Source organism: Cygnus olor, chromosome 1 (assembly GCF_009769625.2).
Source record: "Cygnus olor isolate bCygOlo1 chromosome 1, bCygOlo1.pri.v2, whole genome shotgun sequence".
Classification (NCBI taxonomy): domain Eukaryota; kingdom Metazoa; phylum Chordata; class Aves; order Anseriformes; family Anatidae; genus Cygnus; species Cygnus olor.
The window spans coordinates 100,096,204-100,110,316 of record NC_049169.1 but is presented as its reverse complement, the minus strand read 5'-3'; the positions used below and the strand labels follow the sequence as shown (position 1 = coordinate 100,110,316).

The following is a 14,113-nucleotide window of genomic DNA, read 5'->3' as shown; positions in this document are numbered from 1 at the left end:
AGTCATTTCATGTTTTTGTACTATTTCTTCCTTAATGTTGGTTTCAGTGTGTAAGCCTAGGTGTGGGTGTGTGTTGTTTTTGTTTTTTTCTGATCCTCAAGAATTCATTGCTTGTTTGATATGCCTTTTCTATGGGCTTTTAAAATTGTGTCATCACAGGTGCATTTTGTCTGAGGTGCCAAATTCAACCATGTATACCCACAAAAGAAAACCTGTCCAGTAGGTGTGTGAGAGGCACCTGGTTCTTTGGACAAAATGATGGATGAACGTCTGTATCTGTAGTCATATGATATTGAAAGGAGCTTGCTACTAGGCTGCAACTCCAGAATGTGTTCTCTAAGGTCGTTATTTTGAGCACAGGTTTCCCCTTCCGAAGCATATGTGCTGGCTGCATACAGAGCCACAGGTGCTTTTCAGTGCTAGATCTGACTTGAAGTTGGTCAGTAGGTTATAGGTTTAGGAAGCATTGTTCTGTCCTGCAATTGCATAAAATGGAAGTCCAGCCAGAGGGGAGATCACAAAGGAAGAGCAAGTCATTACTCACCTTCTATACAGCAGGCTGTGCAGATGTGTGTGTCTAATACCTGTCTTTACATGCACCCAGAATGAACCTTCTATTTTTAATCTTTTCTGTACAGTGGTACTGGATATGTGTCCTATAAATGTTTGCTCATTCAGGTATTCAGTATTCTTGTAAGAGAACCTCTTATACTAATTTCAGACATCATCAGTTGAGTAGTGGATAGATTTGTGGATAAAATACAGGAGATACTTGCTGATCTAGGTTTGCTTCAATGAACAGAAGCATGATGTTACACGTGCTTGGCTTTACCTTTTCTCAGAAGTTGGTACTCTGAGGGCCTATGACCCTCAGTTACAGATTAGAGTTCTTAAAACTCAGAAAAATTCAGTACATGTTCTGAAGCAAGATGAATCAGAAAAACAAGTGCTGCAACTGGCGGTGGTCTCTGTAAACTCAGATTTAACTCTCTTGACTAGCATCTTGTGGGAAGTCTGTAATAAAACCAAACATGGAGCCCATGGCATCTTGCTAGGCCTCCCTGTAGAAGTTCAGCAGCAACTGTTTGCAGTAGGATTCTGGGGTAGTTTCCAGTTGTTGTGTGTTCTGGTTTGTAAAGCAAGTGATAATCAGGATTAGTAAGTGATACTTAAATGCTTTGCTTAGAGTTTACTTGATAGTAGTCCCTAAAAAGGTTTGTGAGGTATGCTGGAGTAGCCCCGTTTTGCTGTTAGGAGAACTAAGCATCTTATCTAGTATGAACAGCATTTGTCTGTGGAGAGAGTCCTTAAGCTACTTGTTGACTACTTGCTTTTTTCATTAAGTGGACTTCACCAATTAAAACTTCTGATGTGACTGGTAGCAGCAAATAAAATATTTCTGCTAGCAATAACACATGGGATGACAGAAGCCTGAGGATTGACACTGTCAGTTGTTACGGGGAGTACACTACACTCACACTTGAGAACTAGTGTCAAATAAAGAAAACAAAGCAAATATTATTCTAATAGCTGTTGTGTGATGGTGGCTGGAGGACATTTATGCCATTATGACAGTTATTGGCTGGTGTTGATTTATTAATAAAATAAAAGGGATGGCTTACTGTTCTATTTTTGAAGAAAGTTATTCATGACATCTGCAATATGAAGAAGATTAATAATTTACTGTGCTTGCGTATGCCAGCAGTTCCTTTACATGGTTGTTTTTCTCCTTTTTATAAACACCATCAAAATGACGCTTTTTCTGGGCAAGATAATGTAACTTGTTTGGATAAATTCAACCTGAAATCTGTCATTTAGAATAGAGAGCAAGGGCTGTAACCTACCTGATGTTCTGTTAACAAATAATTAAAATAATCCTTTCTAGGATTTATTTTTAATTTTTCCAGGAAACTGATATGCAGTGTTTCTTCTGTTCAGGAAGACTCCCTAGTAAAATTATGTTATTTACACCAGTGAATATCCCTGACAACTGACCAGCATATATAAAATACAGGTCTTCAGTAAGCTAATGTATTTTGTGAACTGTTTTCACAGTTGTCTTGACTGTGCCTATGAAGGGGCTTATCTAAATTAAGTTTGTCAAAAAGTTAAAAACTCAGAAGAGATGACAGCATTGTGTACGTCCTATCCAATAAAGATTTTCAGTTTATTGCCATGAGATGAGCTGCTTTTTCATAAGTGATCCAGACAACTCACAGATCTCTAGCAACCTGAAAAAAAAAAATTTAAGTTTTAAAGCAGTGCCATGTGTATGCTCACTGTAGTGCAGATTATAAACTTTGGACAATTTCTGTTTACTAGGCTTATAGTAAACATTTTCTTGACTGGCAAATGATACTTTGCCTGATTTATTGCTGAATCTTAGTATTGGATAGCACGAGAAGAGGAAGAAAGGAGGAGGAAACTGACTTTATTGTAATTTTGTTGCCTCTGCTGTAGGTTGGAATGAAAATAGGTTTGTCCATTGGTGTAATATGCTTTAAAGTGTTAGAATTAAAGGATAAGCTGTTTTAACAGTAGAAAATAGGATAACTATGCAGTGATAGCCACTCTTAAATCTCTTTAATAGAATGACAGAATCATAGAATGCTTTGGGTTGGAAGGAACCTGCACTGGGCCTTGTTGAACCTCATGAGGTTCTCCCCGGACCACCTCTCAAGCCTGTCCAGGTCCCTCTGGATGGCATCCCTTCCATCCACCATGTCGACCACACCACACAGCTTGGTGTCATCAGCAAACTTGCAGAGGGTGCACTCAATCCCACTATCCATGTCACTGACAAAGATGTTAAACAGTGCCTGTCCCAATACTGCCTCCTGAGGAACACCACTTGTTGCTGATCTCCACCTGGATGTTGACTGTGACTCTTTGAGTGCGACAACCCAGCCAATTCCTTACCTACTGAGTGGTCCATCCATCAAATCTACGTCTCTCCAATTAGAGACAAGGATATAATGCAGGAAAGTGGCAAATGCTTTGCACAAGTCCAGGTGGATGATGTCAGTTGCTCTTCCCTTATCCACCCATGCTATAACCCCATCGTAGAAGGCCACCAGATTTGTCAGGCATGATGTGTCCTTAGTGAAACCATGTTGGCTGTCACCAATCACCTCCTTATTTTCCATTTGCCTTAGTGTGGTTTTCAGGAGGGTCTGCTCCGTGACCTTGCTGGACACAGAGGTGAGACTGGCCTGTAGTTCCCTGGTCTTCTTTTTTTTCGCTTTTTAAAAATGGGGGTTATGTTTCCCCTCTTCCAGTCAGTGGGATCTTCTTCAGTCATGTTGCTGTAAAGGTTTATAACTGGTAAGAAAGAATAGGACATTTGTCACAACTTGCATGCCATGTATTTCTTGATGACTGTGTCTATTAGTTTTTTGCTCCCTCTTTAGTAGTTTTAACAGTCATGCTATGGGCACTGATGACAGCAAGCACGGTATCTTACCTGTGATTTTTCCACGTGTTTCATTTATTTGCATTGATGTTAACGTTGTAAAATGCAAATTTCTACCCACTGAGTTTTCCTACAAGAACTTTCCTGAGAAGTTTAGCTTCTGCACTGAAGGTTTTCACACTTGATGTCATTCTGAGAGGAAGTATGGTGTTCTTTTTGAACAACTGAAAGCACAGTTCTTCTGGCTAGATTGTTTAAGCTGCCCTTTTCCCTCTAAAACAAAAATAAAATTCAACTCCAGACATGATCACATTGTAACACAAGGCATCTTTGGTTTTGCATTTTGGAACTTCTTTACATTCAATGCTAACTCCCATCTTTAAAAAGGAGTTTGAATATTAAAATAAAAATAAAAAAGGCTGCTAAGCAAAACTACTAAAACTAGCAAAAAGTCACTAACAAAAGTCTTGTTGCCTCTAAGAATATGTACACCTATCATGTGATAAAACTGAACTCTTCAAATCTATTAGGTACCAAGAGGATGCTAAGCCATCTGCAGTGGTTACCATATTACAGTTTATGAATTGGAAAATCAGCAAACAAATTTGCACAGAAATGACCAAGAAGTGCTCTGGCCTAGTAATTTAAATTTATTTTTTTTTTTAGTTTCAAAATACAAAATTTCAGATATAAGCCTAAACCAGAAGAATGTTTATGTTCAAAAAGGTCATTTAAGATGACCTAGGTATCTGTGAGTCAGCCCATTTACACTCCTTTTTTCCCCACCCCAGGAATTCAGTTGATGAGATCATCAGCATAATAATGACTTGATAATAAAATGGTTCACATAAGAATGTATAGCTGACTGTCAATTTGCTTATGTTGAAATGACAAGTAAATAGAAAACTCTATTGAAATTCAGTCAACTGGTCATTTTGGCCTATACAGTTGAAGTCAGTTTTAATGTTGCCAGAGATGTACATGCAGACTGTTAGTTATAAGAAAACAAACACACAAAAAAGAATAACCCACATTGGCAAGACCAACAGAACAAGGGAATGTGTTTTGAGTGGCTCTGACTGAAGAATATGTGGAATTCACAGAAGACAAGCAACTCAACTCGAACTTTTTGTATGAAATCCTGTGGCAAAAGACCTGTAAGCATTTGGATTTACAGAACGAGTTTTGAACAGGAGGAGGAATTTACTTCTATTTAAGTAGCTGAAAAAGGCCAGTGTTGGTATGCTCTAATCTTCTTGGTAATCATGTTTTTAAAAGGATGTGTAAAAACAGCAGAAGTGGTAGAAAAATCATGAAAAGATAGAGGAACCTCCTGTACACATGAATAGTCAGTCAATATATGGTAGATAAATCAATCCAGATATGTCACTCTGTCAGCAAATAGTATTTAAAGTTAACTTGGTAATTATTCTTTATTTTATACAGAAGTTGAGATTGTTGCTCTGAGTCTTTTTGATTTTTGATTGCATGACATAAAAGAGGAAAATCCTTGTCTTTTACATCTGGCTGTAAGATCTATAAATTATTCCACAGGAGTTTAGGATATTTCTCTTACCATTTTTCAAAATAAATGTTTTTTCAAGTGTCTTGCAGAATTTATGCAAATATGAAGATTTGGTACTTACTAATTCATTGCTTATAGCTTGTGTTTACCATGTAATTTTTTGTCAGAGCTTGGACCTAATGCATGTATATAACTGTAAATAAGCTAAATATGTCTGCAAATATATAAAAACATGCCAGTTCATCCGTTAAAAAAAAAAAAAAAGCAAAACCAACAAATTGCTATTTACTTGCTTTCAGGTGCAATGTAATGGACTGTATTTTGTATCTGACAGTGTGAAGGATATGTTTTTGTAAATGTAAAAGCTATGTGGTTTTTTTGGAGTATTTTGTTTCTAGAGTGTGATTTTTGCACTGTAATCTGTCACATCATACCAATGGGAGGAAGGAGTCTGTTTATAATGAGTGTACTTAGTGTGAAACAATATGTAACTTCATCTATGTTTAACTTTTTTGTAAAGGCAAATACAGTCTAAGGAGGACTGAGTCATTTTTGGCAAAGTCTAAAGGGGAAATCAAGATTGATTTGAAATGGAAAGCTTGGCAGCACATTGAAGAGAAAGAGGAGACAGGAATAACAGAAAGTAGAAACTGATACAATGTAAGCACAGCTGAAGGACAAAAACGATGACATAGCACAGAAAAGTATATGGGAAAATAAAATATTTGACATGAGTGGAGAATGTATTAGGAGCAAATATTGCCAAAAATGCTATAGATTAATAATCAGAGGTGGTAGATATTTTTTATTGCATGAGAAGGACTCTCACAAAACTTGTAAATATAGCATAAATGGCTTAATTACTTGATTTCAGAACTGTTGTTAGGGTTCCTAATACATAGTTTCTTTCTAGAATCTGCAGAGATACTGGATCATCAGTTGGGTTGGAACCTTTAGGAACATAGCACAGGCTTGGTATTAGCAAAATAACAAGGATCATTGATTAAAAACAAACTAAAAAACCTACCAAGATAAATTTCTACCATTTACTTTGTCTGGGTGTGTTTAGCTAGGAAGATATGTTGAAAGGCAGATACACTAGGGTCAATTCTAGGTCTGAAGAATCTGCTCTGGTGATGAGAAAGTGTTCTGCCCTATTCCCCAGGCTGTTCCTAGTACTCTTGTCTCTTGTAGCTAGACTCTTGTCATTCCCTTCACGGTCTCTTGTTATTGTCTTCTCTGCTTTGGCCTTCCTTCCATTCATTTTCTGGCCTTCCTCCTGATGCCTTTTTCTTCATCCCTTCTGCTCCTGTTCATGCTCTTTTAATTTCTTCTGCCTGGCACTTCACTTTGTGTGAGGTGGGAAACTGGAAGCCCTGCCTTTACCACTTTTGCTTCCCTGCTGGTAACGCTCCATACTGATCTTCTGCCCCTTGATGGCTGTTTTGTTTTGTTTCCTGTTGGCCATCCAGATATGTTTTATCTTCCTCATTCCATTTTATTTTTTTGTTTTAAGTCAATCCTTCTTGCTGCCTGCAACCAGTAGGAGAACATTTAAGCCAGATGTCAGACATAGTATGCTCTCACATCTGGTTCCCAGAGCTACTGTGGCTCCCACAGCAAGAAGTCACTTGAATGGAGGGGCTTTTAGAAGCCCAGTTGTGTCTTTGGAGCATGCATAGGTGTGAGTGATTCTGTTTGGTATGTTGTACAAATGCAAGATTGTTGCTTCTAGAAGGTTACTAATCTATCAGGTTAATACAGCCTGTATATTTGAACTTACAGCAAATAAGTCAAAAGAGGGAAAAGAGGGAAAAATAAAGCAAAAAAAAAAATGACTGGACTCAAAGCAACTTTCTAATAAAAGCAACTTTCTAATAAAAACAGGAGAGAGAATTAACTCAAAACAGCCATGAATTTTGGCTCAGCTAGGCAGGATGAGAAATGGTATATTATCTCTTACTGGAACGATCAGATCTAGGAGGCGTTTATATGCCAGATCCTCATAACACTTATTCTTAATTTTAAATGACTTGTGATGTTAGCTGACTGGTATAAAGTGTATCAGATTTGAAGGTCCTTTAAAAATGAAGAAAGTGTAACTTTTATACTCATGAAACCAATGCCAAGGAAGTAAACGGAAATGATGCAGTTTAATTGGGGTACTATTAACCTGTGCCAGGTAATTTAAATGTGATTAGCCAGTTGTCCAGTGCATGCCAAACTTTTATATTTAGGTCTTCTAGAGCAAAGATTTCAAATATTTCTAGTAAGTTAATTATGCACAAGTTTTTTATGTAGATTTTTCAAAAATATCAGTAGTGTGAAACCAATGAATATTTCATTAGATCCTAAGATGCCATAGCCAACAGTAACTAGATTCTTCAAGTCTGTTGTCCAGGAAAGCAGCTTTGGAAAACTTTAGTAAAAGATAAAGATAGTATCACTTAAGAATTCTGTTTGCAAATCCTTCACTGCTGGTGGTAAAAAAACAAACCTCCATAATATTTATTATCATATATTAAAGAAGCAACATTTGAACATACAATTGCTCCTTTTTAAAATATAATTAGGGAAAGTTGTAGTCAACCAGATAATCTGTTTATCTGGATTTAATTGATGCAGTTCAGGTATTTTTCTGCATTTATTTTTCTGCTCATTTTTAGACTGTAGCTGAATTATATGATCAAATAGACATTTAAATGTTTTTCTGTGCAATTCTAACCTAGGAACTACCAATAGGGTAGTTTTTCTAGGTTGTCTGTTTCATTCAGATCAGTTGATACAAGGGGTATTTTCTTGCCATATCTTTTACTAGTACTTTACCTCTCCCTGTGTTCAAAATCCCAAAAAACATAACCTTTTATTTTTATGTCAAAAAAGTCTAGAACCTCTAGGAAAGAAGAGATCTGGAGACTTGGGTTATGAATAGACCTGTACAGTCCTGCGGGCTTTTCTGGGCTTTTTGTTTCAGAAATGGAGTGCAGAGTGCAATTGCAGCTTTTTCCTTGAAGTCAGGATAATTCTAGTACAATACATTAAGAAATTTTTGCAAGCTAGATAGAAATATTAAGGGTAACTAGGCTTGCATAACCATGATTTTTAGAACAGAGGCAACTGTTCTGTCGCCTGAGTTCATGCATCATCTGGAACTGGACAGCCTTTCTTACCTTCCTACCATTCTTCCTTTCAAATTGTTGACAAAAGTATATCTTGCAGAGAGGTGTTCAGTATGACTTTGCTTTATAAAAGTATTTGTCTTATGTGTAGTGTCACTGGCTAAACAAAATGTTGGCCTAGTCTACAAGTTTTGAAAATATAGGAGAAAATTCTCAGAAAATTCATTTTACAAAGGCACTTTTCCTTTAGTGCAAAAAAAAAACAAAACAGTTTGACTTCAGAGACTATCATTAAACAGAAGAGAGGGGCCTGGATTAGAATAGATGCAGGAAATAGCAGTTGCAATACATTCAGAAATGTTGACTTTGAGATTGCTGAATTACTAATGTGTTTTTTTTCTTGTTGTTTCTTTTTTTTTTTGAAAGATTAAACATTTCATAAAGCATTTCTTGTTTCCTGAAACCAGTAAATCAGCAAGTCTGTAATATTTATGGGTGAAGTATTGTCTGCTCAGATGAGTTGTTCTTGAGAGACCAGAATTCTCTTACACAAGAGGACTCTACATCAATAATTGCATAAACAGAAGTAATTGATCCCAGACTTCCATAAGCGTGAATTTTAGCAATGTTCTAAAATTTTGAAGACTGTTAAAAGAGCCATACCCAATTTCTTTGCCTGTGCAAATTTTTGCATATAACTGCTTCATACCTTACAGAAGTGCAGTGATACTGTCTGCCTTGACTTCAGGAAGGCTTTCAGCACCGTACCACATAAGATCCTCACAGAGAAGCTGCTGAAGTATGGGCTAGATGAGCAGGTAGTGGTATGGATTGAAAACTGGCTGAATGGTGAGGCCCAGAGAGTAGTGGTCAGTGGCACAAAGTTTAATGAGAGGCCAGTAGCTATTGATGTACCCCAGGGGTCAGTACTGGGCCCAGTCCTGTTCAACATTTTTATTAATGATCTGGATCTGTTGAGGGTACAATCAGCACATTTACAGATTAAACTGGAAGGAGTGGCTGATTCACCAGAGGGTCACGCTGCCATCCAGAGAGACCTGGACAAGCTGGAGAAATGGGCTGACAGGATGCCCATGCCGTTCAACAAAGAGAAGTGCAAAGTCCTGCGCCAGGGGAGGAGCAGCCATGTGCACCAGTACATACTGGGGGCTAGCTGTCTGGAAAGCAGATTGGCAGAAAAGGACCAAAGTGGTCATCAAATTGAAAATGAGCCAGCAATCTGCCCTTGCTGCAAAAAAGGCTGATGGTATCCTGGCTGCATTAGGTCAAGTACTGCCAGCAAGTCAAGGGGAGTGATCCTTCCTCTCTGCTCTGCTCGGCAGCTGTGAGGCCACACCTGGAGTACTGTGTCCAGTCCTGGACTCCCAAGTTCAGGAGAGACATGGACATACCAGAGAGGGTCCAACGAAGGGCCATGAAGATGATTAACTGACTGGAGGATCTCTCTTACGAAGAAAGGCTGCGAAAGCTGGGACTGCTTAACCAGAAGGGAAAGCTGAGGAGGGAATCTCATATTAAAATATAAATATCTCTGTATAAATATTTGAAGAGAGGGTGCAAAGAAGACAGAGGTAGTTGACATCATAGTCCAGATTCAAGCTGATTCTTGGTGGACTTTTTTTTTTTTTGACTCTTAGACTGCTGAGATGGGTTTGGGTTTTTCACTTCTGTGTTATTTTTTTCTGTCATAGAGAAATTAAAATAAATTCAGAGACCATTCCTTTGCAGGACAAGTCTTCTCTTGTCTAAAGACTTTGTCTTTTAGAAACACTACGTGTTGTTCTTCAAGTACTTGGTAATCATTACAGCTCACCAAGACACATATGGCAGTGTTTAATAGCATCGGCAAATATTTCTTTGTTAAACATCTGCTATGACTCAATATACCTCCACTGCTGAAAAGTTGCAGTTGTATTTATGTAATTCTGCATCTTTTCACCACCAAAGATGTTGTAGTTTGTAGCTGCCTTGCTAGAACTCACATCAACACAGATTTAGTTTCTCCAGGACAAATTCTAGATGCGACAGACCTCTTCAAGCATTACTCAGGAAGTGCTTTTCCATTTTTTTTTCATACTGTGATAGCTGAAATGTTACCTCAATCTTTTTGTATCTCCCTCTTGTCACAAGAGACCTTTCTAATGAAATCCTTGGAATTTATGAGAAGCAAATACGTTATGAAGAGGGACCTATTTCTTCATTTCTTCATAGCATGATATCCCTTCTTTCAGTGGGGAAATCCCTAGGAACATTGTAAAACTCTGGTGTTCCCAGTCTTAAATAGGGGTGTTGTGTGTCTTTGGAACTTAAAGCTATTCACCTGGCTTGCAGTCTTTTTATTCTATGCCTCTTATATATATAGGCAATGAAACAAATATGCTTATTAAAGTAGTTATGTTTCTTTTTGCAATAACGCTACATATATATTTTGGTTTTCAGCAGTAAATCATACCATTAGTCCTTATCTCTGCTCATGCAGAAAGTCCTAACTGACGAGTTGAATTTTAAATGGGTTGTTATCCACAAAAGGACTGCAAATAGTTCAGTACTGCATATTGAACTCTGAAGGTAAAAAGATAACTACTTTAGATTGAGTCAAGAGTTTAGACTGGGCCAAACATTATTCTCAGCGGTCTGAATCTAGTATTGGTGTGAGATGCTCTCTTCATTATCTGCATTCAGTATTTGAATAGGCCAGCCTTGACATCTGACTTCATGCTTCTGTTATTTTGTATTCTCCATGACCAAGGAAAACACAGTTTATTTCATTTTTCCACGTATTGGCATTGTATGTACTGAAAGGTTACTATCTTGTCTTCTCTTGAACATCTTTTCTATAGGCTAAATAACCACAATGCTTCTACTGTTTCCTAACAAAGTCTAATTTCAAGGCATCCTTTCATTTTGGTTCTTCTCTGTTCTTCCTGCTTGTATTGTTCTTGAAATGCAGTGCCTAACAATGGGGAACTGCCAAGGCTGAAACAGAATCTATCAGTTCAATTTGTTCAAAACAAACAAACAAACAACTCATGCTTACTGTGTGATAAGTGATCATGCTATCTGCTGTCATGACATTATTTACAAGTTAAGGCCTAATGCATTTACTGCTGCTGTCATGGTATGTCTGAAATTTATTAGAAGGAGCTGTTTAAGTTAGCTCAGCAGAATACTGTGGTCACATCTGCAGTCTCTCCCACAAATGACATCTCATCTACCACTGCTTGTTTTATTTCCCTCTTTTCTCTACCTCTCTCCAAATATGCTCTTCTAGTTACTTTGCTCTGATAAAAACCTAAGCAGCTTTCTCTCCATTCTTACTCAAGTATGCATAGATAAACGCAGTATCAAGCATTAGGTTGTTTTGTTATCCAGAAGCAGTAGTGAGATATTCATAGGACTCTGAGATGGTGGTGGGGTTGGAAGGTACGCTAATATGAAGTAATGGCCTATCATCAGTTGAATATAAGTGTTTTCTTTGGTGAGAAGGGTAAGAAGAGGAACAGTTTCACCCTTTGGTGATAAAAAGTAGTGCTCAGAGTCGTCAGTTCAATAGAGGTGCCAGGAATGTGCCTCTAATCACAGCAAGTTTTCACAGGTGCTATTAATATCATTGTCTGAATTAACAGTCGCTACTTTCTACTGGCTTTTCTTTTTTTTTTTCACATGCTGAAATGGCTGGCACAGTGACTATATTGCTTTCCCTGCCCCTGTGTAGATTCATGTACATTTTGCTCAGCTTACACTGTGCTTTCTACACTGTTACTAAAAAACTGCTTCCGACATATTGTTTTTTCCTAAGTTATTGTAGTACATTTCAAATTGACTAACAGCTGGATAGTAGTACATAAATAGTTAGCCATTAGGAATATTTTTCTAGTGAGGATGTTTCTAGGGATATTCTCCCACTGAATATTCTTGCCACAATTTTTCAATATCTTTTCATAATAAGAGTAATGCAAACAAATAATTGTATGTGTAGAGTTTTCAAAAGGCGCAGGATCCAAGAGCTGAAGCTAAACAAATTCATGTCAGAGACATCTTTCCAAACTATGTGCCATTTAAGTAGAACTTGTAATGCTGTTCTGGAGGTGTTGAAATTGTTCTGTATTGTAGAGGTAAGTCACTGCAGGTGATGATAGCAGTTCTATCTGGTCTTGGCCCATCTATTAAAAATCTAGAATTTCAGCATGAATTTTTGACATACATTGATAGATGCAAAGCTGCTAATTTACCAATGCCAAGGCAGAGCTTTTAGTTTTCTTCAGGGTTTCTTTTTTTGCAATTACCTTAGACTCCACCTGTATTATTTCTCTTATTTATACTATGCCTTCCTATTTTGACTTGGGCCTTTATTCAGAGTCTCTGAATTTTACTGTTAAATTTCAGCATGTTTTCTCACTGTCTTTTGTCAATATCATTGCTGAAAATCATTCAAGCCATATTGCCTCCATTACTTCACACTCCCATCAAATCCTATTTTGATGATTCCGGTATCCACTTTTTCAGTTTAGACATACCTCATCTTAGAATTCATTTAGAATACCTCTGTAGAAGTTTTTTCATGGCTCATTGCTTTCAGATCCACCCCCATCTCTTCATACTCTACTGCATCAAATGCAATTAGATGTCATCTTTAATATTCTTTTCTGTCTATTTCATGTCTTACTAGTCGCCTTCTAAAATATTAAGATATTGATCTTTTCCCACCTTCATATGAAAAATGAGAATAGTCTTGATTGCTTATTTTTCAGATTCTCCAGGCAGCATCTTTTCTCTTTTCCTCCTCTATACTTTACTTTAAAAAGGGACTTTCCTTTAAAAAGGAAGAAATCCTTTTTATAAATCTAACAGAGCTGTCTTGCAGTCCTTCTTAAAGCTTTTAGTTCTCTTGATTACAGGATATTGGTCAGCTAGTTGATAATACTGTTTTTGTAGTATGTCCCTGTTGCATAAGTTATTGTAGGGCATGGTAGCTCTTTTTGTTAAATGTTTGTGCAGTGCCTCAGCAGATGAATAATGTTATCTCCTAATTAAGAAGATGCTTTTGCAGAAATGTAGTGAATATTGACAATGAGTTAATTGATGTGTGTGCTAGCAAGTAGCTACTAAAACCAATTTTATGTCATTGGCATCTGCCAAGTATGCCTTCTTGGAAAAGATGCTTCCTATAGGCTTAGCAGGAACTTTCTCCGAGTTACTCATTTAACTAATGAACATCAGGCTCTAAATAAAGATATTACAGGTTTATGTTCTGGAAGCACATTTTTTAGAGACATGAAGAACAACAATGGAAATTAAAGTCATTTTGTCCTGTCAGTAAATTGTATGACTAATCAAACTGGAGAGGAAATACTAAGCCTGTTACTTTTCTTCTGTATTATCAATGAAAGAAAAGCTACAGGAAACTGCGCATATATGGTTTTGCTTAGTGTTCATAAAAAGATAGGAAATCTCTCTACACTAAATATATTGTTAAAGAGATTTTAAGTTGGTTAAAGTTAAAACACTTGTGTGTCAGGTGGAGGAGTTGTTTTGCTTTTAGCTCCAAAATATAAAGTATGTTCTAAAGACTGCTTTAGACAGTATTTGAAATTCTTAATGTTGGTGGAAGGAGGTGGAGGGAGGATTGATATCCTTCTTTCATAGGAACCTTAGCAAAGTTGCTGGTGAGCATGGAGGCAGAGTCATTAACATAACAAGTTTTCTTTTCATGTTCAAATCTTAATGATATTCATAAAGTGAACAAGTGAAAATAAATGGGAAGTTAATGCATTATCTTTTTTTATGACATAAAGCTTTTCTTAGATGAAGTGGGTGGGGCAAGGAAATTTCAGTCTTTATAGTTCTTGGAGATAAATCAGAATTTGTAACTATTTCCAATTGATCCTACTATCTCAGGTTTTCAAGATCAAAGCAGTGCAGCTGGCAGGAAAACTTCTTCCAGCCTTCAACACGCCTACAGGTATACCATGGGCCATGGTGAATCTGAAAAGGTAATGAATTTTCTTTTTTGTTCTCTGCGTTTCTCCCCTTCCC

The 14,113-nt window shown here is 37.2% G+C and overlaps 1 protein-coding gene across 1 annotated transcript in view; it reads left to right on the top strand.

The window, feature by feature from the left end:
- The window catches only part of MAN1A2 (mannosidase alpha class 1A member 2), a 110,684-nt gene that overhangs the window by 44,955 nt on the left and 51,616 nt on the right, over window positions 1-14,113 (top strand). Inside the window, exon 5 of the mRNA XM_040572601.1 lies at window positions 13,976-14,070. Coding sequence (XP_040428535.1) covers window positions 13,976-14,070 — 95 coding nt within the window. The remainder of the gene's footprint in view (window positions 1-13,975; window positions 14,071-14,113) is intronic.